The sequence below is a fragment of the Diachasmimorpha longicaudata genome, chromosome 18 (genome assembly GCF_034640455.1).
Source record: "Diachasmimorpha longicaudata isolate KC_UGA_2023 chromosome 18, iyDiaLong2, whole genome shotgun sequence".
Lineage (NCBI taxonomy): Eukaryota > Metazoa > Arthropoda > Insecta > Hymenoptera > Braconidae > Diachasmimorpha > Diachasmimorpha longicaudata.
The window spans coordinates 2,966,764-2,991,285 of NC_087242.1; the positions used below are offsets into that span (position 1 = coordinate 2,966,764).

The 24,522-nt window shown below is 40.2% G+C and overlaps 6 protein-coding genes across 13 annotated transcripts; 3 read left to right on the forward strand and 3 right to left on the reverse strand.

Annotated features, from left to right (window-relative positions):
- Positions 1 to 75: 75 nt before the first annotated feature.
- On the reverse strand, positions 76 to 2,387 carry LOC135170852 (nudC domain-containing protein 1). The gene is made up of 3 exons (XM_064136944.1): positions 2,253 to 2,387; positions 895 to 1,858; positions 76 to 755 (listed from the first exon to the last, which is right to left on the reverse strand). The coding sequence occupies exons 1-3, from the start codon at positions 2,365 to 2,367 to the stop codon at positions 212 to 214; spliced, it is 1,623 nt and encodes a 540-aa protein (XP_063993014.1). The 5' UTR covers positions 2,368 to 2,387; the 3' UTR covers positions 76 to 211.
- Positions 2,388 to 2,480: 93 nt separating this feature from the next.
- On the forward strand, positions 2,481 to 6,347 carry Ecd (ecdysoneless). Its single transcript, XM_064136942.1, has 3 exons — positions 2,481 to 3,849; positions 4,193 to 4,382; positions 4,559 to 6,347. The coding sequence occupies exons 1-3, from the start codon at positions 2,637 to 2,639 to the stop codon at positions 4,977 to 4,979; spliced, it is 1,824 nt and encodes a 607-aa protein (XP_063993012.1). The 5' UTR covers positions 2,481 to 2,636; the 3' UTR covers positions 4,980 to 6,347.
- Positions 5,931 to 8,969, reverse strand: LOC135170853 (tether containing UBX domain for GLUT4). The gene is made up of 7 exons (XM_064136946.1): positions 8,579 to 8,969; positions 8,399 to 8,454; positions 8,081 to 8,330; positions 7,060 to 7,569; positions 6,617 to 6,974; positions 6,182 to 6,347; positions 5,931 to 6,105 (listed from the first exon to the last, which is right to left on the reverse strand). The coding sequence occupies exons 1-7, from the start codon at positions 8,663 to 8,665 to the stop codon at positions 5,931 to 5,933; spliced, it is 1,602 nt and encodes a 533-aa protein (XP_063993016.1). The 5' UTR covers positions 8,666 to 8,969.
- Positions 8,970 to 9,144: 175 nt separating this feature from the next.
- Positions 9,145 to 12,911, forward strand: LOC135170867 (FUN14 domain-containing protein 1). Of its 4 annotated transcripts, none has more exons than XM_064137010.1 (4): positions 9,145 to 9,300; positions 9,825 to 9,986; positions 10,435 to 10,630; positions 11,382 to 12,911. In XM_064137010.1, the coding sequence occupies exons 2-4, from the start codon at positions 9,832 to 9,834 to the stop codon at positions 11,562 to 11,564; spliced, it is 534 nt and encodes a 177-aa protein (XP_063993080.1). In that variant the 5' UTR covers positions 9,145 to 9,300; positions 9,825 to 9,831; the 3' UTR covers positions 11,565 to 12,911. The 4 variants fall into 4 exon arrangements, with proteins under 4 accessions (XP_063993080.1, XP_063993081.1, XP_063993078.1 ...); XM_064137011.1 differs by lacking the exon at positions 11,382 to 12,911 and adding an exon at positions 10,806 to 11,103 and having other exon boundaries at positions 9,288 to 9,423; XM_064137008.1 differs by having other exon boundaries at positions 9,295 to 9,423.
- On the reverse strand, positions 12,667 to 16,353 carry LOC135170848 (integrator complex subunit 9). The gene is made up of 6 exons (XM_064136938.1): positions 16,252 to 16,353; positions 15,853 to 16,088; positions 14,644 to 15,490; positions 13,944 to 14,572; positions 13,424 to 13,801; positions 12,667 to 13,071 (listed from the first exon to the last, which is right to left on the reverse strand). The coding sequence occupies exons 2-6, from the start codon at positions 15,859 to 15,861 to the stop codon at positions 12,955 to 12,957; spliced, it is 1,980 nt and encodes a 659-aa protein (XP_063993008.1). The 5' UTR covers positions 15,862 to 16,088; positions 16,252 to 16,353; the 3' UTR covers positions 12,667 to 12,954.
- Positions 16,087 to 23,546, forward strand: LOC135170854 (eukaryotic translation initiation factor 4E-binding protein Mextli). 5 transcript variants are annotated; one of them, XM_064136950.1, is made up of 8 exons: positions 16,087 to 16,204; positions 17,103 to 17,745; positions 18,288 to 18,359; positions 19,294 to 19,354; positions 19,843 to 20,134; positions 20,224 to 20,485; positions 20,688 to 20,803; positions 22,475 to 23,546. In XM_064136950.1, exons 2-8 carry the CDS (start codon positions 17,124 to 17,126, stop codon positions 22,574 to 22,576), a joined length of 1,527 nt encoding a protein of 508 aa, XP_063993020.1. In that variant the 5' UTR covers positions 16,087 to 16,204; positions 17,103 to 17,123; the 3' UTR covers positions 22,577 to 23,546. The 5 variants fall into 5 exon arrangements, with proteins under 5 accessions (XP_063993020.1, XP_063993017.1, XP_063993021.1 ...); XM_064136947.1 differs by lacking the exon at positions 22,475 to 23,546 and having other exon boundaries at positions 20,688 to 22,021; XM_064136949.1 differs by lacking the exons at positions 16,087 to 16,204; positions 22,475 to 23,546 and adding an exon at positions 16,647 to 16,718 and having other exon boundaries at positions 20,688 to 22,021.
- Positions 23,547 to 24,522: the final 976 nt, after the last annotated feature.

Below are 24,522 nucleotides of genomic sequence, written 5' to 3' on the forward strand. Positions count from 1 at the left end.
TTTTTTTAAACATATTGAAATCCTCAAATATTTATTTGAAGTGATCTCTCAATTTTCCTCGAGTTGGTTCTACTTTCACACATGTTTTATTAATAGTTATTATACTAATAAATAATTAAACAAATTCCAAGTTAGTAATTAATTAACATAGACAACAGATTTTTTTAGAAAAAGATATATTTGTGATAAGAAATACATAAATATTATTTTATCAATTCACTTTGAGTCTGTACAATTTGTTCTGAGTCAGGAGGACGAGGTAGTCGTCAGTGGCGATTGCTCCCATGATGGGAAGACTCTCTGATCCCAGATCAACGATTTGTTGTTTTGACACTCTGGCATCTAACCCTGGTTTTGCATAAATAAATGAATGCCTGTTGTGCTCGATGATGGCCACGTAATGGCCGTTCCTCGGGCATACGCAGAATTTTTTGTTGCTTTTGCTGGCTTCCACGTATCCAAATCCAGGTAAACTGCTCTCGTGCTGGACAGTCCAGTCAGTGGGGTCTTCAACGAGCCTCCACACACATCCATCGTGATCCTGACGTATGCAGAGACGGTGGGCCTGGGTGAAGAGAAGTCGATTGTTGTTGCCGAGAAGAGCCAGGTGAGTTGTCAGGTGTTCTTGCAGGTCGATCCTCTGAAGGTAGCTCTGATCACCCTCGAGGTCACACTCCTCCAGCTGCTCAGCGTTGAAACCAATCGCTGGCTGGGCAGGGGCATCTTCTGGCTGGTCCGTGCAAAGGTGGGACAGTCTGGAATGGAGAGAATAATTATTATTAAAAAATGGAGATGGAAATATTTACTGGCGCTCAGAAAAGAATTTCTGCCAGTTGGAATATCAAGAGGACGTGACCCCACTGTTTTCCACTAAATCCTAAACGTAAACCTCACCTCGAGTGAATTTCCGCTGCCAACTTTTCATTCGGCAGAAGCTCTCCACCAGCATCTCCCTTTATGAGCTCATTCCACATCTGGCCAATCTCCTGCTTCATCACTTCGAGCCTGAAAATGTCCTGGTCCCTGCTCCAAGTGGCAGTTCCATCATCGATTCTGAATGGCGTGTTCCCCTGCATGAGAATCGAGTCACCGAGAGCAACTGCAAGTGATGTGGCCGTCACCCTGACATCCACCACTGCATCTCCAAGCCTTTCAGGGATCTTCAGCCAAACAGTCAGGGAATCCTCGTCTTGGGACCAATAGTACTTGGGTATTTTCACGTCTGTCTTGTCTGTCGAGGTGTCACCGGCTATGGGTTTCACCGAGTCATGTGTGAACTTGGCCATATCTCCACTCAGGACATCCAGAAAACCCCCAGAGGATTCTACCTGAACGTAGTCAACAGCACCATTCACCATCAGCTCCTGTCGTCTGGAGAATTCAATGGCGAGGTCTGACGTGCTTTCGCAATTTTTCATCGAGTAATGCAGCACAATTAGTTTGGATCTCTTCTTGCTGTTCTCCTCGACAATGGACACCAGGACTATAACGAGGGAATCGTCCTCCAGGACGTGCCTAGCAGCCATCAAGATTCCAGAATTAATTTCTTCGATGGAAATGACATTCTGGTGGTCCTGATTTTTCACCAGAACCTGCAGGGCATTTCCTCCGTTGGAGAGGACACTGACACTCGGGGATGCAAAGGCAATTGTGGAGTTGTAGGATTTGGGGTTGGGCTTGGGGAGAGAGTGGACATGGTGGAGAGTCTGGGTGGACTGTAAACACCACAAATTTTCGTCATTATCGAAGAACCAGCAGGAATCGTCATAGGGGCTCTGGAACAGGTGGTTGTGGAAGGCAAAGAGACGAGCTTCCAGGAGGGAGTCCTGACCGACTGATGGCTCGAGGTGAATGACATCTAGGAAGAGGTTAATTAATTAATGATTGATGAGTCTGTCTCACAAATATAAATAAATGATTCAGCACATCTTCGAAAAATATGGGGTGAAAAAAATATTTTTAGGTTATGATTCAATACTATTGTTTTTTCTCAATTTATTGTATTGATAAGTAATAAAAAAAGTTGATGTTGTCGTCATAAATTATTTATTTACTGTTACAATAATAAAATAACGTCCATCATCGCATTTATTTTACACAGTCAGTCTAGTTTGAAGGAAATAGCCAGTGGGATTATGGCCAGTCTATTAGTTTAAACAAAATATGTCCATTTTACCCCACCTTTCCTTACATGCAAATATTGTTTACATTTATTATTGTTATTGAAAGCTCTAGAGCTAGAAATACCTTACTTTTTGATAGATTTATCTCCTCAGTAATTGGCACAACCTCTGGAGAGAACTGGTACTTCTCAAATTTAACATTCACCAGTTCTTTGTTCGGCCTGAGTTCAATTATCTTCGGCATTTCGAAATAAACTCCCAGGTTAGTCCCACGTATTTACCACCCTTTCAATGGACCCCACCTGTCAGTATTTCGGTCAACAAACCGTTCGTTTCTCACCCCCACCCTATGTTGTCTTCAAGTCTACGTCGAACAGGTTATGGTCATGAGTAACCGATTGTTGAATGGGCGTGTGAATCACCGAAAATTGTTGAGTTCTCCTTTTTTTACATAAACAATCACCCCCAAACCGACGAATCGTCATCTCCCTCGAAATAAGTGTCTCAAGAACAATGGAGACGATAAAATCCCAGGAGGACATCCTCGAGTGCTACCTCTACCCCAAATCTTGTTACACAACCCCTGAAATAATTGACGAGGCACTTCTGAATGAGGAGATAATCAAGTTCAATCAGATAATAGAGCCTTACACTAAGAACTACATGTGGCATTATGACTCCCTGGTGTTCCACCCCCGAACAAAGACCTCGCAGATCTTGGAAAGTGTAATTCAGGGTGAGCCAAGGCCCACAGACACCAGTCTCATCCCCCACATAGTCGCTAGACTGAGATACGATGAGGATATCGGTGACGAGTGGTTCACAGTTTTCCTGATCTTCAACTTGACGGAGTCCTTGGAGGGACTGATAGCACGACTGGTGGACTCTGACGGTGAATTTTTGCTGATCGAGGCAGCTGATCACCTGCCACACTGGGCCGAGCCTGAAACCTGTCAGGATCGTGTTTACGTGGCCAATGGGGCTGTCCACGTGATGAGGGATGACAAGCTCATGGTGCTGGAACGACTGAGGAGTCTCGCAAGAGGCCCTGACAAATATCTGCTGTCTGAGGCTGCACAGATGGCCATCAGAAAGCGAATCATTGTCTATCCTGATGAGGCTAACAGACGACGGCACAAGGCCAGGGCTTTTCTCCCTGAAAAAGCTGCCTCCATTCTAGCTCAAGAGCCTGGACTCATTGCTTTTGCCATTCGCACGATTGTCCAGTCAGATCCCATGGAGAGGAGGGTCTGCAGGGCCATGAGGTACTTTCCACCTGAGCAGAGGACAATGGTCAATCTCAGGATGACGAGGTGTCTGTACGCCATGGCCACTCACTGTCGCTACACTGGAGATCCCAGGACTGGTTGGAATTTCCCACCGACAAACAGTCCCAAGTACAGTGCACATTTGTTGGGGATCAAGGTGGCCTGTGGCTTGGAAATACTGGTGGCTAGGGCCAACGAGAGGAGGAAAAAACGTGAGGGGAATGGCGGGCCTGGAGACGATGACAAGTGGAGGGGATATCTGAGGAGGCTCGAGGACTGTGGCTACTTCAGGAGCAGTCTCCAGGGGAGTGAGGAGAGGGCGAGACTCGAGAGAGTCGCCAGGGAGTTTCTCGTCGAGAGGCCACTCGGTTTGGCTACTGAGCACAAGGATGATGACGCTGCTGAGAGGATTCTCGAGGCTTGGAAGAGTGTCAAGACTGAGGATTTCGAAATGCTTGGTAATCACGAGGGAAATTCACGGGGAAGCTGATTGATGAAAAATTCTGGTGGATTTTCTTTGTCTTTTTTGAGGTTAGAATGACGTTTGCGAAATCGAAAGTCTCTCTGCTTTGAATTAATTAATAATCTACTGACTTTTTTCGAAGAACATAACCAACTTTTTCATCCCTTCATGGAAACAATCAATGAAAAAATTTGGAAAGGATTGAGCCATGAAGTTTGTGTAGAAAAATAAAAAATCCATCGATTTTTTCATCTTCGTAGTCTCTGTAAATATTGCAACCTTCAATAGCCTATCTCCTTTGGTGATTAATCATTTTTAATAGAGTTAATTGTTCACAGCTCAGGATGAAGCGTCTTTGAGTCCTCCTGACGATGACAGCTGGCTGAATGTCGATGCCCAGCAGCTGGAGTCCATGTTGAACCAGCACTGGGGAGTGGAGAAGAAGAGCCAAGAACCCACGAGCATCAAAGAGAAGATCAAAGCATTTCTGAATCAGACTAGTGAAATCGAGGGCGTTGAGTTCCCAGGGTAAATATTCACAAGCCTAATTTAGTCAGGATCAAACGAGATAATTAATTTGTGATTATTGCCCAGTTTTAGTAAAAAAACCTGATCAATAGATTCTTTATGGTCTGCTCCAACTCGTCCCACGTTTTGTAAAATTCTCTCGTTCGATTCTCACACGAATTCCTCACAAATTTCAGAGAAGAAACTCGAGAGGACGATCCTCGACACGATTGTGAAGACGGTGGACGAATTGAATTCGACGCTGACGTCTACGACAGCACTCTCCGGGACATATTGGATCTAGTGGTACCAGGGGGTGATGGGGAGTTCGACGGTAGCTCGGAGGGCTCCCTCGATGGTGACGACGACGAGAGGGCAGAGCAAATGGAGAAATACATGAGATTACTCGACTCCCAGCTTGAGTTGCAACTCAAGAAAGACGACACGAGTTTGTCCAGCAGATTTAAAGACTCGACAGAGTCCAATCTCGTGGAAAGTATGGAGGAGGAGGCCGGTGGGGCTGGACCCGCTGGGAACATCATCGGTGGGCCTGTCAGACGCCTCATGCATCTTCATCTTCAATCACCAACTGCTGTCCCTCCTGATCTACAGAGTTAATGTCCATGGAGTGGGGTTTACCCATAATTTCTTGGATCCATAATTTCTTCATCCAGCCATGCTAAGCCTAGATTTAATGTCCATTCTATTCTTAATGATTTTTTGGGCGAAGTGATTTTATAGAAAAATCGGGAAATCATTCTGAAGAAATTTATTGGCTGCCAGACCAGTCTTTGGCGAATTTCCTTTGTCTCTGCGTTTGTTTTGTTAATTGAAATTTTACAGAGGAGTTTCCCAATTTTTTCATTCTTGTAAAAATCTCGATGAAACCGAGGAAAATCTCATCGACTTCACCAGATTTTTCCATAAAATTTTCCTATTCGTCCACGAGTTGGTTTCGACAGAAAATTAACTCGAAATGTCAATGACTTAAACATAGCCAGAACCTGCCTACTTCTAGGAGTACTTTTTGATTTTATAATTAAGTGCGTTTGACGGAAAATATACTTACTAACTGTGGTGCGAAAAGAACTATCAAGAAATTTTTTTTTTCAATTTTATATGCACATTAATATTATAATTTTCGTAATCAAGATTTTTCCGTTCGTCGATGTACGATCGACTGGGAAATTCATCTCGAAATTTTCCACGAGATGTTTTCTACCATAAATTGGATTTTTAATGGGTGCTCTGACGAGAAATCAATTATTAAATATTATGGAAAAGAAAAATAATTATTAAGAAAACGGATTTTTTTAATTTTATACGCACAACAACAAAATCTTATGATTTTTATAATCTGTATTTTTGCATTCATCAGCATAAAATTCATTCTGTAATATTCATATCTCAACAGTGCATTTCGCGCAATTAACTTTATTACCAGATAATAAATGGTTCGCTTAAGCCTCGAGCTTATTTCGTAAAACCTCAAGTGACAATGATTCGGGGGTTTGTTAACTCAGATTTGACTTAAAAAGGAAATAGAAAATATCACTACGCAATGATTGGTTATTTGAATGCACGTTTGAACCACTTTGGTGCATAACTCGATGCACCACTTGCATTAGCACCACTGCCACTGCTTCCAGGGCTTGGATCGCCCAGGTTATCGCGTGAACTGCTGTGACCAATGTTAACGTTTGAATCCTGGAGTGTTTGACTATCGCTTCGAGTCGTCGTTATCCTGAACAATGATAACAATACGATGAATAAATGAGAATATGAGGATGAAGGTGGGGCTTTTTGAGTGATTTTTTTACCTGGATTTTATGGCCTGAACACTCGCAATTTTTGGATCCACCAGCTTGTTCCTCAGCTCTGGCTTGAGGCCAGACACTCCCGAATAGTAAATTATGGCTGATGGCACAAGACCCTCGTCGATCAGACGATGCGACGAAGACAGATTCTTCTTTGGAGGCGTTACATCTGATGAATAAAAAAAAATATTTTGTGACCGACAATTGCGGTGGGAGGAGTCTATAAATAATATTAATTATAAATAAAGTAATTCCTGGAGAGCTAAATTAGACGGTCGAGACTACAAAAAAAATTTCAGCTTTAAGATCGACTCATTTATGCTCATGAATCAGTCGTTCAAAATTAAAGAAAATAATTTTCAGAGTTTTTTCAAACGACAGACAAATCATTTTTGTTAAGTTATGTTTCCAACCTAAAAAAATAATTTTACTACTCACAAAGATCAAAGTCATTCTCCGTGGTCTCTAAATACTCCTTGATGAAATCCTTAATATGCTGGACAGTCTCCACAGGCCCAAAGATCCCCTGGAGAACCATTTGTCCAGGAAACTGTATTCTGATTATAGTTTTCCTGTATTTGTGGAGCTTGTTAAGGGTTGACTGAGTGCGTTCGAGTTCACGTTGGGCATTCGTGAGCAGTGGATTATCCTCGAAAGCCTCCCTCTGACGTTTGGCATCACGCAGAAGAGCTTTTGCATCGTCCACTGTGAGATCGTAGAAGTTGTCCGGGAGATTCTCACGAGGAATTGCCTGAGCCTGAGCCTGGTTGAAAATCAATGCATTTCTCTCGCCCAACTGGAAAAGAGGAGAATTCGAGGAACGTTCCAATTATTTCCCCCATAAAAATTGATACCAAAAAAATCTTTAGTCGTAGCATTACATATTCGATGGTTTCCATGACTTCCTCAGCAACTTCAAGCTCTCCATCAGCGTCTGGTGATGTCTCCTGACTGCTCCCCTGATTTTTATTCCTTGGCTCTGACTCTGACTCTGGCTCTGGCTCTGGCTTGACTTGTGCCCTGTTCCCATGCCCCAGTACGTTCCCTCCGCCCATGAATCGCTTGCCAGACCCTCGAGCATGTTTATTCTGCGTTGATTTCTCATTCTTCAACATGCTGAGAGGATCGAACGCCTTCTTGACCTGATTCTTAACGTTGGAGACAACATTGCTAGCAGCATTGCTCGCCTGTTGCAGAGCTGAATGACTGTTGTTGCCAGGCCTCTGAGGTTTAGCATTTGCTTTGTTGGACTTCGAGGGTAGTTGACCAGCGACATGGGCTTGGGTTGTTAATTTATCTAGATCACGGTGGAGGAGCCTCAACATGGCACGTCCATCACTCAGCCCGAGGGATTGGAGAGAAGTTGTACTCAAATTATCGGCTCCATGAATCTGAATAGAATTATAATTCAATTATGGGGGTTGATAGATTTCTGAAGATAGTTCGGGGAGAGTGGGCCTTCAGTGATGAATAACTCGGGATCTACCGAAGGAAATCCAATGATTTTTTGATATGTCAAAGCTCACACACAGGGCTTCGAACTGAAGAAGAATCGTCGATTTTCACTCTACCGATTCCAAGTAATTCTCGATTGATGACGCTTCATTTGGCTCACTGTCCTCTGTTATTAAGATTAATCATAACACAGGCCATGAATGTTATTAAAAATACTTCTCTTGAATGCAATTAACAACAATAAAGTTGGGATATACCGAATATTTAATTGTAATGATAAATATTAATGACGTAATTATTTTGACGAATTTATCAATCCATATGATTCAATGATGATGACTTGAGCGATCGACATGAGACAGTCGTCAATCGACCAATCGGCATTTGTGAGTAATAATTACCAATTAGCACTAATTAATCCTAATAATTTCCTGAACCACTCCTCACCTCCTGATGCATGTAAGTGATGACCATATTACCAGCCTCCTCACCAGGGCACAGGCTCCTAACAATCTCAATCAACGTCGTGTCCGATGAAAACTCTCCCATCACCCTCTGCCCATTCTCCAGCTGCACCCCAATGGTAACACTCGACAATTCCCTCTCCTTGGATCTCTGCACCATCTCCAACTGCGCATTATTGGGTAGTCCAGTGAACCGAAAGATCGAACTGGAGTCGAGAGTCTGATTGAAGTGCCTGCATAACCCCAAAATAATAAGTGTCAATGATCTTGAACAATTAGCCCCATCCCCAGGACTACTCACTTGAGATCCCACTTCTTCGAGCTGAAGCCCTGCTTCTGGCAGACTTCCTCGAGGACCTAGTGCCACAGAAAAAGCTCAATCATCCCGAGTGGTGAATAAAAATGGCGTGATAACGTCATCAGGGGAAAAGCCCTCAAGAATAATAACAACACCTGGAAAAATTGGTGACAGTGATTTTACCTGTAAAATCGTCGTGTTCGGTGTGATCTTGACATTTTGACGTCGACCATTGGGTGCGAGAACCGTGACACTCTTGTTTGCCGCCATGACGTACCTTCAACTGAACGTTGACGACCGCATGACACTGACGCATGCGTACGAAGCTGCGATTATTGTTAGGGACATAAACGCGATGGTGAACAGCTGTTCCTGTTAAGGACAATCGAGGAAGAGCAGATCTTGAAAAAATACTCCCAAATGTTGTGAAGATTTTTGCACACGTTCTTAACGCTCTTCAGGAGTTATTTACGAAATTTGGGGGAATTCCAGGGCAGGAGAACAAAGCAAATGATTTTTAATTTTGTCTTCTCGTAGATGAGGCTTTATCGGTCGCCGATAATTTCAGGATTTTTTGGCCATTACCGACTGGCCGATAATGCAGGGAGACTCCAGGAGTCGTCGATGCTCCCCAGGAAACTCTCGTGTCAACCCTCTCCTGCACCAGAGGCTCTGAAACCCGTCGCGAATTTTTTATTTCCCTCCCCCCCAACGGACAGAAAATGGACGCCGTCGACGGGTCATTAGATGCACAATTTCCCCCACGTCGTCGCGGACTTTTGACGTTTTAGCGGTATTTCGTGGCGTAGTTGGTCGGTGAATAGAGTGTCGAGCAGCAGAAGAGGCTTCTGATTACCAGAAAACCCGGAAACATCGTCTCCTCGCCGTCTCTGCATCGACAAAAGGTAAAAAAATCGTGGGGGGAAGTTCCTGGGACAGACGTTCTGTGTTCTCCTGTGGAATGTACGAGTGACCATGCGAAGAATCAGGAGATTTTTGTCAGTGTCTGGGGGGAAGAAAATCAAACGGTAGATCATTATCACCTGGTGATGTCATTCACTAGTCCTTCAGGTCGTGAATGGAATGAGAAAGTCGAGGGTGAATGGGAATTGAGTGAGTGGTCAGGGTTTTGTCCTATCGAAGTCTTCATGACTAGATTTAGAATTTTTTGGTTATCGACCCATTATTAGCCAAAAAATTCCAAAAACAAAGTTTTCAGACATTCTTTGAGTGGAGGACTCATGATGAGACATGACATGGCTGAATATCTAATGAATTCGATGTCTTCTTCGACTTTTCTCATTTGGCAATTGTCCCTCTTGTTTTTTTTGGCTTTACCGAATTAGTGGAACGATGATGACTTTGTAAAAGAACACTTGATGATTTGCCAGGAGATCCTCCATTGTTTTATTGTCTTGGTATTTTAAAGTTTCAGCATGAGTCAACCGAAGAGAAGTAAGGACATTACGAATAAGGATATCTCGGAGCTGGATGTTTCGAAAGAAGCCAAGAGCATCATCGATAAAATTCTTGGTGATGTCAGCAAGACTTCGGCCACCAAACAGATCATCATTGGCACCACGTCAGGATGGTAAATATGAGATTATCGATCGGGGGAAATGGTGATGCTTTTGGAGCACGAATGGGTGGGGCGATTTCCGGGTTTTTTATCGGATTTCTCCAGGATCAATGATGCGATTTTGATGAGCTTTGGATATTATTTGGGGGGAGAAGAGACCGTCGATGTGAGAAAAAATGGACGAATTTCACTCAGCGGATCCGGAGGTATCAACAGGAGTCTGGGATGAATGGAACGAACAGATCGTTTGAGTCTTGGTTTTGTCAATGTTGAATTGTCGCTAATCAAGGGGTCTTAGAGAAAAATGTCAATATACTTTTTTGAAGGAAATATCATGAGCTACAATAAAGCTCTCGTGGCTTTTCCTCCTAAAGTGAAAACTTACCGAGATAAATAGAAAGTTAACAAGAGTGTTTTACTTTTCTGGAATGTCTCAAATCGTTAATCCATTTTTCCAAAGGGCGACTGGCTTTTTGGCGATGAAAGTCGGCAAAATCGTGGCATTCTCGGTGGGTGGTGGCATAATAATGCTCCAAATAGCGGCCAATCAAGGTTACATCAGAGTCAACTGGGACAAAATCCAGAAGAAAGCTGAGAGAATAACGGACAAAGTCGAAGAAAAAATCACTGGAGAAGGGCCCAACTTAATGAATAAGGTAACTAAACCCCTCAAAATTACTCTGACATTATCCACTAATTACTCTTACGAAGAACTAACGCCCATTGGAGATTGTAATACTCGGAATACATGCGGAATCGGTGTGACATTCATGGCCCGTGAAACAGGACAGAACGGAAAATGAACTTCCAAAATATTTCTGTTATTTGCAGATAGGAATGTGGTGTCGACAGAACACATGTCTTGCAACGAGTTTCCTCGGTGGTTTTATTCTCGGCGTTGCAATGTGAATCCCCTAGACAATTTCCAAAGATCAGCGAGATAGATCTAACACAAATAGGAGTGTCAATTGCCACAATTTTTTTTTACTTGAAAAAAAAACCGAAGAATTTCTTGTTCTTCCACTCGAGTGCCTGATGAAGGTCATACGCTTGCCATTCAGTTCAGTTTCCATGATACTACACTAACTAATTATAACATGTCTTTCCAATAAAAAATGAGAAAAACCTTCGAGAGGAATTTTTATTTATTTAATTGACTGTCTACACCAGAGGAGGAAATTCACTGGAATTTCCCACGACCTCTGATTGTCTCTGAGGCCTCGATGTGATCAAGGAGAGGAAACACTGGAGCATTTTCCATCTTTGTAGACATTTTAAAAATTTAATTATCAATTGAAAGATCCACTGACTCTCGAAACAATCGTCCGCCATGTTCCCTTCAGTTATCAATTCCTCCCCAACGTGCTAAAACAAAATGGCTGACCTAAGGATGAAATGACTTTTCAGGTCGATAGGTTCGTCGACAAGAAGTTGGACAAGGCCGAGCAATTGATGAAGAACGGCCAGGCAAAAACTCGTCGTTGGTATCACTCGCTCACTGGTGATAATGCCTTCAGACCTCGTGAAATTCACTTCTTCCTGGCGTCCTTCGCAGTGGGCGTTGCGATTGGCTGTGCATCTGCCAACTAGGTAATGGATTGCTGCACCTCGAGTGTCAGCAAGCAACCCAGCGTTTCCGATACACCAGTGGATACAACGTCAGTGATCATTAAACGAGATGAGTACATCGGTGAGATGATTGAGGAGCTGAAGATCAAGATACTGGAGATGAGACAGTTGCTCACTGACTACGTTGAGTCACTGGCATTCTAAGAAGTCGACAGAACGAGACGCTGGACTTGCTGACCCCTCATGGAGAAGTGAACGAGTTCAGTAGCGAAGGGAAAAAGTGGATGAGGTCGATTTAATGAAAAACAAAATATTTGTTTTTCCGGAATATCTCGAAATCTGAGGGAGATAGACGGATTTTGGTCTAGGCATCTTTTGTAGAGCTGATTGTGCTCGATGAAAAAGGTCCTGAGGACGATTGAGCTATCTACCTTGGATTTCGAGTTATTCAGGAAAATCGCATGAGGTCAATGTAATTTCCACTAATTACGTTTCGCTCGGAACTACTCGTCATTTGTGAGGGAATTGTCATCCTCGAGATGCAGCAATCATTGCTCTTGGTATATACTATCGTGTTAGATCACCTAGTGGAGTAATCCTATAGCATTATCGAAAGTTATTGTTGAAGCACATAAACAAGAGACCGGAGAGGTAATCGTACTTATTTTATTTTTTTTAGAGATGAAACTTATTCGACAGCTTCAACGTTTTCGGGAGTACATGAAGAAGTGAGGTTATGTTTTATTTATCACTTCGATGGGCCGAAAACATTGTTTATTTTCCCTAAAGGTTGTTTTTGAGAGTATGTAGAGAAGTGAGGTTATGTTTTGTTTGTCGAGAGGACAAAGAATTGGAACGAACAATGAATTGATTTTTTCCCTTTCAATTTAATTAATAGTCATTCACTATAATCGAATGTCACTTTCATTATTAACAAAATGAGATCGTGGAGTGTTTTTCATTCTCGATATATTGATGACTGATCAATAAACTCATCTCTAGAGACAACACCAGAATATTCTTTGATAGATTTTCATTAGGACTGATTTGTTTTCTGAGATTTTTTGTACTAAAGTCACTCGAATCACTAGTCACACTCCCAAAAACTTCTACCAAGTTGATATTTTTGTCTTTCTAGTCGAAATTTTCGGGAGAATTTTCACATTTACATCATTGATATGTAGAATAATTCAGTGTAAAGTATTATCTTTAATCGAAGTGTATATCGACGTAGAATTAACGCCTGTTGAATAGTACATTAATTTGGTTGAATTACGATGAATTGTACGAGATATATGGAGCAAACTGCTGTGAAGTGATGAGAGAGTGAAGAGGATAATCATTAAAATGCTTTATTAATCTAAAAAATATTTATTATTAATCAATACTCCTGCCACTCTCTGTACATGTGCTAGAAACGTTTGAGGCACTGCATTATTACTGCCCTGAGCCTTCTCCGAAGGCTTTGGTTCCCGTTGCAAAATATGTGCGTTGAGTTATCACCTATTTGTATCATTGTCTCATCATTCTGAAAAATAGAAAAATGTCCATTAACACATGTCGAATTAATTCTATTGCAAATCCCAAAACAACTTCAAACAATTCATTTTAATATTTCCCCGACCGTCAGTTATCTCATTAACAATTCATTTGACAGAAAAATGTTATAAGACAATTTTGTAGACAATGTTCTCGGCTACAAAAAATCTCTTATGACATTTTCCTCCAAAACCCTTTGCTGCTGAGATAAACGCAAAATAATGCAGAGCTTTGGCCCCTTAAAACTTTTTTGGGAACAATTTCTTCGTCTCTGAATCCTTTGATGAACAATTCCCTAGACTCGAGAGAATATTTTTAATCCCCTGGACATTGTCTCTCACCAGAACGATATTTGTGGACGTAGAGTTGTGCTGCATCTTTCCCCCTGTGATTCCCTCCTGATTTAACTTCTGGAGAAGCTCCTGCGGATCAATATTTCCGTACTCGTGTTTCCTCTCTTTCAGCACTTGATATTTATCAGGAGCTGATGAATCCGAGGCCCTTCGTTTTGTGGTTACCCTGTCGTCGAGACCCTTTATCGTGTAAACATTGTCCTTCACTTGTAGTTCACCAGTGACAGAGGCCACACTCAAACCTGGACGAATTTCACTTGGAATTATGTTGCCAGCTAGGTCGGGCTCGATGAATACCCGGCCCTTTTTGCGTTTCAGGGGAAGCTTTATCACTTCCCCACGTTTGAAAGTGATCAAAGGACTCTCCTGGAATAAGGATATTCATTTATAGTTCAATTTTCTCTAAAAAATTTTAATTAGAAAAACCAATACGGTCATGTGGCCCTTCTGGAAGACCAATTGGTCTGGAAGACTCGTCTTGATAGACCCGCATTCCTCGTCAACTCACCCCAACAGGTTCAATGACAAGATCTATTCTGTGTGGAGCTGAATAAGGTGGTTGGGTGTAGCTCTCAGGTACAACAAGACTCTCTGGCTTGAGATCTCTGATGAGTTTGTTGGCCTGTGTGAAGTTCAACGAAGTGTCGATGGGACAGTGGACAGCCTTCATAGCCAATGGCTGAAAGGGCGCCAGTGCCTCGAGGTATGGAAAATCCGGCTCCGTAAATATGATGGTGTGCTGAGGATTGTTTCCCCAGAGCTGTACAAAGTGAACAGCATCGCCAAATCTGAGACTGGGATGTCCACAAAAGACGACACATGGCTGGCGATAGTCATTACTGAAGCCCTCCGCCCAGGTCGAGGTGAAGTGCTTGAGTCGTGAGTTCTTCACGAGAAATGCGTGGGGAAAGGGCTCCTCGGGGAGGTACACTTTGTTCTGTTTACTGGTTGACAGCCACTCGGCGAGGATGTTCGAGTAGGCGAGAGATGTCTCAGCAACTGGTGATAAGAAGAAGAGGGGAATTTGGGTGAAGCCAGACTTGTCCAGGTGAGTGCTGAGGCACTCGAAAAGATCGTACACGACTCCGGATGGGTAGCAGGGAATCAGAACGCAGCCTCCACTTCTCAAGGTCATGGCTGGAAGGAATTAATCAATTTCATTTTTTGTTTAAAAAAATCCCGTTTGTTTTTTCAAATAAATGACTCACCAACAGTCATGCAGAGCTCTCCAAGCATAGTATCCGGGTTAGCTGTGGGTGTCTGCGTGAGTCCTGTGAGAATAAGGACATTGGCGTGCTTGAGTGTGACCTGTTCCATCGGTCTAGGATGTGTGGTGAGAGTGGAGGATCCACTGACAAAGGCGACTTTCTCGTGATCGCAGGAGACGAGCCAATTACTGCTGCCGAGGCAGTAACCCGAGCTTATGGGTGTCACAGTGAGTGCGCCGTAGATGTCGAGCTTCTGATCGTAACCCACCAGTTGGATATTCGCCAATGCCGAGTTGACAGCTGCCAGTGAATACAAATGCCTCCAGGACTTGGGCTTGAGGGCATCGGCGAGTGGTGAGGGGAGAACGTGGAGCATCTCCTTCCAGTGTTTGGCGAGGGTCGCTCTGGGGGACTGTTCGATGTACTCCACCAGCTCCTCCATGAAGAATTTGCCGATCTGGAGGGTGGGCTCGGTGGCGTAGACAATTCCTTTGAAGCCAGTGCCCTCGGTGACGAATGGCAGGGCGAGCATGCAGGTGTAGTTTGATATGAGGATGGCATCGATCTCGGAAAAATCGACGATTTTCTCGAGGGGAGGGGCGAACTCAGGGGTCGAGTCCACGAATATCCTGCCACAGCAGTCTTTCAGCTCACCCTCGATCTGCCAGTCTTGGTGATTGTCACGGGGCAGCCAGGTGGGAAGGGCATTGAATTTTGCACTGGGCACCAGTGGCATTGGCAGGAAATTCAGGATTGACTGCATGTTGAGGCCACAGTCCAGCATGAGGGTGATGCCCTTGAAGCTGAGGACTAGACATGGCTTTGTTGGCTCGCTTGATAGACAGTACTGGAGGAAGATTGAGAGGTTATGTTCATGAATTATGGGGGTGCAGTCAAGACCCGGAGGAGTGTCATGACAGCTGAGGGCTCGGGGGAGAACCCTTAGAGCAGAATACCCTTTTTATTATCTTTTTCTCCCAATCACGGATCAATAACGAGAGAGTACTGGCAGAATGACCGATAAAATGAGGTTAATATTCGTAATTTTTCTACGTTTTCCATCTGACTCTCATCGACCCACATTGAAGATTAAAAATTGTCTTGGACTACGTGGGTTTCAATGCTCCCTCGACTCCCGAACGTGATCCCCAATGCAGCTTTTGTTTAACCTCGAAAAAAACGGTAGAATAAAAAAATTTTGCAGCTTACCAACTTCATTCTCTTGGAATTATCTCTTTATTTATTGATTCATCTGATTGTCCCGGTTTTTTCGATGGAAAATACCTCACGAATCACAGCGTGATGAGCTTGACAGAACTGAATACAACACATGACACAATATCAACAACTCCATTACAACATAACCTCAAATTCGAGACGTTCCTCGACCTTCTTCTCCGCCGGTAACGATGCTCAACCTCGGCTCACCACCTTAGTTACTAGATCTATATATATAACACATACTCAGGGTTTTTTCGAGTGAAATGAAATGTTTCTAGGGTAAAGTTATGTAGACCATCTGGTAACCGAAAAGAGACGAGACGAACCCATCTGCCTATCGGTAAGGATATTTTTTATCTGTACCATGACAAAGGGAATTAAAAATACCTGTGCTAAATCCTGAGACTCATTCCAACGATCCCACCGACATATCATGACTCTAGACAGCAATAATCATTGGATCAACATCGACATGTTGCTCACCCATCGACGACAATTCCTTACATGTTTTTGTCCCTCCCTCCTCCCTCTCTGACATTCATTTCAATCCACCACCTAGTTTTCGCTAGTGACGTAAATAATATTTTCATCATGTCAATAATGCCCAAATCAGGGACACCATCATTGTCCAACATTTCGGTTAAAAAAACTGATCTAAAACAGTTAATTCTTTGTTGCGTTGCTGGTTGTCTGAAACCTACGCTATTTTCAAAATAGTCTACCTCTCCTCCCGACCCTTCCCATCGCCATCCTCACAACCTTTGTGTTCTCAGGCCCTTGAATTGGACCAGCAACAGTTTCCCACACCAAAAGCCTTCATGATGTCAGAGTTTTTTATTACATATTGATAATGGGTGCGGCTCATTTGTTGGAAATTTAGAAAGTCTAGTTTACCTTCTGGGAGCTAGAAAACAATGTAATTCGTGGTGGGGAATGGTAGAGTGGACAAGAATTGCAGTTGATTAACGAATTTGTGAAAATTAGAAAGTCCCAGGCATTCGAGGAGTCGCTGGAGTAATAAATTCGTGGTATTGTTGAGAATTTGTTGACGTACGTTAAATATTTTCCTGAATAAACAATAATATTTGGGGTTTCAATGGAGGAAATGTCGCCATGACCCCAACGAACTACATTTCATACTGTTGGTGGTCCCCAAACAGTTTCAACTGTCCCAATGATCAGTTGAACTGCTGGCTTCGTCGTGTGAGTAAAATATTAATTATTATTGTTGTTGCCAGATACAGAGAACACCAAAGAAAATGGCCACCACACAGCTGTCCCAGAGGCCTCGTACCATGAAGAAACTCGAAAAACCACGTCCCCTTAAAATCCAACAACGACATTCAGTAATCGATGGGCGGATAACGACAGCAGAGGACCTTGTATCTCTGATTGACAATGTCGTATCACACCTCACCAATGGCTTCCATGATCCATCACTTCAGCCCAATATCGTGACAATGTGTAATGCCTTGAAACATTGTGCACCACAACTTGAGGCTGTTTACAAGGATCAACTGGACAGGGCATTTGTTGCTATCAGAAATGGAAGTCAGGACGAAAGACTCGATTTGACGACCAGGGTTCATTTGCTCGAACTGATCGAGCTCAGGGCAAAGCAATGGCGTCACAGTGACTCCATGGACGCTTACTACAGTCAAAAATTGGCCAATTTGGATGATTATGATATTGGCATTGGTGAGACACCCACAACACCCATCGCCAGCAATATCGTTGGTGTTTCGTCTTCACAAACACCAACTGTCCTGAGCATCAGTGATGTCATCAAGAACAGCGGCAAGTTCACTAAGCCCACACGTATTCCTGGTAAAAATTACTGCAAGGATGAAGTCGTTATTCGTAATAGCGATTCGGGAAAAGGTGAGATTCATTTACATTTGAGTTCTGAAAGAGAATCAAAAATTCAGGGGATGTGATTTGTTGAGGTATCCCGGGGTTAGACAGATTCAGAGTTCAATCCTCATCTTTTTGGATATCAATATCAATTTTTTTGGTCATTGGGAAGAAACATGAACTGGCTCCCATTTTGTTATATTTTTTGAAAACTCATTTTTATGATATGATTTTTTTTCTCACTTTTGTGGAGTCTCTAGGGAAAACTCTAGATCATTTTGATCGGAAAAATGAGGAATTTAGAGCCGGGATAATTAAAAAAATCACATCTCTGAAGTTGATAGTTGAAAAAATTGAAAAAGAAATGAAATAAATATTTTTACATTCCCATAAAAACATCAAAATTAGAAAAAATCCATTCGGAAAACTGCTGAGAAAAATTAAGTATTGTTAACTTGGTAGAATAACTTCATAGAGCAGTGGAATGAAGTTCTCTTTCATAATTGGAAATTAAGTATTTTTTTAAATGGTCTTGACTATTATCAACCTCTATTTGCACGATAAAACAGTGATGGGCATAAAAGGGAGGCGGGTACACATGATCGAAGAGCTCAGCGAGACGATCATCTCCTTCCAGCGAGGTAAAAGTACACGAAAAAAAAACAAACAAACAAAAAGACAGCCCAGAGCGATAATAAACTAGCAAGTGCATTATGCATCGTGCATCGTATCACCCACTTTTAACACGAAAGAGAGTTATTCAGTCATCTAATCGAATAAAAAATCATTTTAATCATTGACGAAGCGTGCAATCAACTGCAAATAAGCAGTAAATTTAATTACAAAAATTAATTGCAGATTTACAAGGCAGGCAATAACATAAAGAGAGATAAAAGTTTTTTTTAATTAAGAAAATGAAAAAAAAAATTATAAAGAGTTATGAGTTGAAAATAATGTGGGCTATACAACATAACGTGGTGATATCTGCAATTAATTTTTGATAATTTGATTAATCATAACAATATTAATGCATGTGATTTTCGAGCAAGAGTTGTGACAATACTAACAAAAAAATTGTATGTGAACTGACGATAAATTAAACAGTTTCAAGGTACTTCCACAGTAATTATGTGGAGAGGATAGAAATATAATGTAGAGATGATTTTTTGAGAATATATTCTTCCAGTAAATTATAAATTTTCCAGGAGGAACTAATTTTAATTATCATTTGCTCATGACGTTATGTGTCATCAGAATAATTCAAGATCATTTTTTTTTATTCTCTCGATGTTATTTGACTCTATTTGACAACTTAATCATTCATAATCATCATCCCCACTCCTTCTTGTTACTGCAGAAGTACCTGGAGCCCACTTCCGATCGCTTGCGAGGAACAAGTGAGACGAGAGCTTTTGTTTAAGTTTTATCTAACAGAAAAATGCGTGACAACTGTCTCACTTCTCGTCGTTAAAGTCTTTGTGGAGTTGAATGCCAGCTCTGCTGATTAAAATAAATGAATAATGACAGTTTAAAACAGTGAAGGATTGATTTAATATTTACTGATGGATATTTCAGTGAATCCTGGAGCCAAAGAACGACTTGTCCAAATAACCGGAACTTCCGAGGACAAGATACAGTGAGTGGACTATAAATTTTGTAATTCTTGGGTAGAAAAAATCGAAAAAATTGTCAGGAAAATTCCCTGACATTTCGCGACAGGTTCAGGACCTTTTGATTAGAAAATCTCGACATTAGGAATTCCCAGCGACTCTTGCATTCAAAAAGTTGAGGAATTTTCCCAAGATATCGAAAAAATTTAGCAGCAATTTGGTAAAACGAGTTTAGTTTTTAATGAATATCTCGAAATCTACGGACGATAGAAAAATTTTCATTCTGACCTTTTCTGTGGAGCGAATTGAGTTCTACAAAAAATGTCATAATGAAAATTTCATTATCTTCCCCAGATTCAGAGATATTTGTCTTTAACTTAACTCAGAGATGAGCCAATTCATCTCGTTTTACCACTTCATGTTTCCTTTTTAATTTCAGTAATGAAAAAAATTAATTCTGTTTTCATAAGAGTCAATGGAAATCTAAAGTTGTTAATTGATTTTAATGTTTCAGTTACGCAAAGGATTTAATTAAAGATACGATACAACGAAACGCTTCTCCAGTGCGTTTGGAGCACGTTGGGGTGGATAAAAGTGGCATTGGTGGTTCGAGTTCGTCGTTGAACAGCAGTGCATCTGACGAGAGTAATCGTCTCCATCAGCAACAACAGCACACAACTCGTCTGCGTTCATCCCTGCTTCACAGTTTGTCAACAAACGACGCCAGTATTGGCGAGTACAAGTACACAATTACTGTCGGTAATCAAGCTCTCAAGATAACTGGATGCAATCACGATCTTGTTCGAGTAATTATCACTGTCAATTCCCGTGTACAATTTTGTCATGTGTGGGTGACATTTTTGTTGCTAATGGCATTTTTTTGAATGGAATCTAGACAGCCAAATTAGTCCTCGATGAGCACTTCTCTCGATGGACAGGCGAGGCTGATCAATTCACCACTGAAATTGAATTCTTCAACTTTGATGAGGAGGCTGGTTATCCTTCTCAAAATTCAGTTGGCTCTAATCGTAATTCAGGTGGAAATTTGAATATCAATACGAGAGAGACGAGCATGGAGAGCACCAACACGTCGGAGAGCGAGGAGACGTACAAGCCACAGCAGATTGTTAAGAATATTACTCCCAAAAAAACGAATGGTAATTTTTTTGTATAAAAATTCCTCGGGAACGTTCCTGGAACGTTTTGTAAGCTTAGGGTAGTCATAGAGTCTTTAGAGAGAATTTAAAAAAGTCAAAAAATTCATTATTTTAGTCTAGAAGAATTGTAGCAATGGAAACAATTTTTAGAAGGTCAGAAGGGAATATTTATTTATCTCTGATTTCCACTTTTTTTTTTCAGAAAATCGGGAGTTGACTTACGAGTTTCTACTGCTCTGCGCAACTGGCCCCTATGCTAAACGTCCACCAGCTGATTGGGACAGAATTCAAAAAGAATGTCCAACAATTATTCGTAAGGTAGAGTCACGACCTTCAGCTGGCAGCTGTGCTTTTATTAACTCGCAGATTGGATTTTCAAACGGTTCAATCGACGATCGTATTTTTTACCAAAACCACTGTGATCGTCATCGTGTCTCATACTAAGACATTTATCGTCATTCTTCAGCATTCCAATTATCAATTAATTTCATTGAGTGGTTTGTCACGAATAATTGGGACAATTTTTGCCATTTTGCACTTACCACTCAATTCTAAGCAGAAGTATTATTTTGTTTTTGTTTTTTATATCGCTAAATGCGTATAGTTTAACATTAATTTATTGTTTTACGAATGTTTTTTTATTTCAATCATTGAAATCGCAATTTCAAAGTTTATTACAAGATTATTTGGACGAGGAGAGAAAAAACCTCGAGGTATTGATAATCTCGATGTGATTTTTCTATCATCTTTCGAATCTCATTATTTTATTGAGTATATTTTATCGTTTGAGTGCTCAACCATCAACTCAATAATTAACTGGCTAATTTATTTATCCAATCCAACAAATTTATTGATAATTAATTGACTCATGGGGAGAGGAGATATTGATAGACTTCGGTAGACTATGAATGCAAAAAAAATTGAAGTTATGATTTTAGCCGGTATTTTTTAAGAGGAACATTGGCATGATAATCTTGCAAATTGATTTGTTTTTAAATTATTTGCACTCCATTGCTACTCAATAATTACGGAAGTATTCGCAATTAATTAAGCTAATGCAAACGTCGATAATCGCGACTACGAAATTAAGTATTTGACGAAAATGTGATATCCTAGTGAATCTCTCAATTCGAATAAGTTAATCATTGAAAATCGAACTGAATTTGTACTTAAAAGTTAGGAGTACTATTGGTCATTGTACCTGGTGGGAGGGTAGCGTTGTCTCGATGATGTTGCAAATGACATGACAAAAACCAAAGGTATCGTAAAAATGATTAAGACGAAGTATTCTGATGAATAAATCAATGATTAAATTAAATATTAGTTCTAGTACATCGTTAACTGCGATATTCTCATCGATTTTAGGTGCATCCACAAATTTTAGGGAAAATTCTATGCGAGGAAAATAGATATATTTATTTGGGAGGGGAAAATGTGCTGGCAAATTACATGTTTGACTGATTAATGAGATGCTGTGGAAGTTTGTTGATTAACATTGATTTTGTGATATCATAAAATAAAACTAATTTCTCTTCACATGTTCATTTGAGTTCATCAAACTTAATAACCTCGTCTCTGTTTCGCCTGTTAACTAATAATTCTACGAATAATTCTCGCAGTGATGTGCTAAGATGGTGAACTCCATGTCAAACTCATTATCTCAAAAATCGTTGATTATTTTTTACGACTGAGAATATAAAACTTTTCAATTTTTCTGTGGAATTCTCAATAACAGGAATTGTTCTGATGAATTTCCCTCAATCATGGATTCATGATTTTCAGTTACTTGCATGACATTGCGTGAATTAAGTCTCTAATAAATTATCTAATTATCATGCTTACCTACTCTTTAACTTCCAAAAGCTTGTACGATAATCATACCCATGTGACGATTGTCGTAATGCTCGAGGTAAGACTTTCATTAAAATGTATCAATAATTCTTATGATTATTTTCCACGAATTTTTGGTTTAACAACTTCCATTTCCAGAAACCGATTCACTGGTTCGAACCGGAGACTTACCGAGCTAGTGTCGCTGCCGCTGGAATCGTCAGCGTCCTGCAAATTGGTGACATCGATGATCCCGAATGAGTAAACAATTTTGTTATTTTTTTTTTTGAGAGAAAAAAAATGCGACTTTGTGGGTTTTTTCTCCTCCAATTATTCGAGTTTATAGAATTTATTGTAACCAAAGCTAATAGACTTTTCTGGGGCTGTTATCAAACCTGGGCGAGTTATGGTGAATTCACGGAGATAATCGATTATTTCATAGTCACAATCGGTTTTTTAAATCGATCGTTTGCAGCAGAAGAATTATTTTTCTTCTAATTATTTATCTTTTCGCAAATTTGGCAGCTCGAATTCGATAGGAAATCTCCCAGGAGTTTTTATCAATTTTTTGTTGGTCGATTGTAGTGAAAGTTCATTCTATTAGCTTTTTCGGATGAATATTTTCTTTTAAACTTTTGAATTTATTTTACAATTGAAAAATTATATTTCTGCAGCTGATAGAGCATCTCACAAGAGACGAATAATTTATTTAATACATTTAATAAGAGATAAAAAATTGATCTGTTACGTTTTACGATTTTACGAGTTTATTTACTGAGAAGAAATTGACAAAGACTTGCAGTTAACCGATTAAACTCATTTTTTTGTGGTTATCATAGTCTCTAGTCTCTAATGATTATTTTTAAAAAATTAAAAATTAAAAAAAAAAACAGAATTAATTCCTAGTCTTGATAATATCTACGTCATGCTAATATCGAAAGTGAAACAATTTTTAATGTGATTTTATATTTTTTACACACAGTGGTTATAGTATTGTAACAGAATGCAATTTTAATTAGTTCATTTGAATGATTTCAAATTATTCTAGTGTTTTTACATGCAATAATTTATTTGTCAAGTGTTTATTTAATTGCGAGGACGTAACAATAAAGTCCTTATTACGTGATAATAATTTATTCATTCTATCACAAGACAGGAATTCACGAGGATTTTCCCACTCAAACAAATATTGATTGATTTTAAAAATAAATTTTATCTAATTTCGTTTTAATTATCGATTCTTTAATTGTTTCCGTTTATATTGATTCCCACCGACGTTTTCCATTTTTTTAATTAGGAAATTATCAGTTCCAGTGACGAAATAGGGATATAAATGAAAGCTGGGTAAGTCAATAAAAGTATCACAATTTTTCTTCTTTTACAATGTCATTCTTTATTTCTCTTATTGTTCCTAAAAAAAAAAACAAAAAAACAATTACACGCGTGGGATATTTTTGTACACCGACACTTTGTGCTGGCTCGGTTAAGATTACATACACTATTAAGTTACTCCAAGTATTTTCATTATTTATGGAAAATAATATCGAATATATCGACTACTTATTTTAAGACTTCATTTTGCAAAAGTTATAAATTTCTAATCATTGAAAATCAATTATCATTTTATTAGTGGATCCCTTGCAAAGTAATTAATTTGCACATTGTGATTCTCCATCCAATTGTTCTACTTTATCACGATTTTTCCATCGACCATCACCACCAATTCGATTTAATAAATAAAGAATTGGTGAGTGTGTTTGAGTTCTTACGATTTACGTCAGTCATTGAATTATTTCATTATCAATTTAAAATGAGAATTTCAAGAACTTCTGTTTCTTCTGTTGACAAGGAAATAATAAACAATTTAATGCTTCTGCACCACTTTCACTTGATTTTTTCTTCATTGCGCAATTGTTGCGTAACTATAAAAATAATTCGATATCCCTCGAATCATTTTACCACTTCTCCGATAGAAGAAGCATTTTTTCTTCATTATTAAATAAATATAAATATTTCTTCATTAACTAGCTGACATCCACGTGTTTCATAAAAATAAAACATCGAGCCATTTTCATCGAAATACACGAATTGGTGCTGTCACTTGCTGATTACAGACAAAACAAGATAATGTGGTTGAAGAATTGGCAGTCGATGATAGTCAACTCTCCCCTATTTAACTTCTATTCACCCCCTCCCCCCTTCCACTG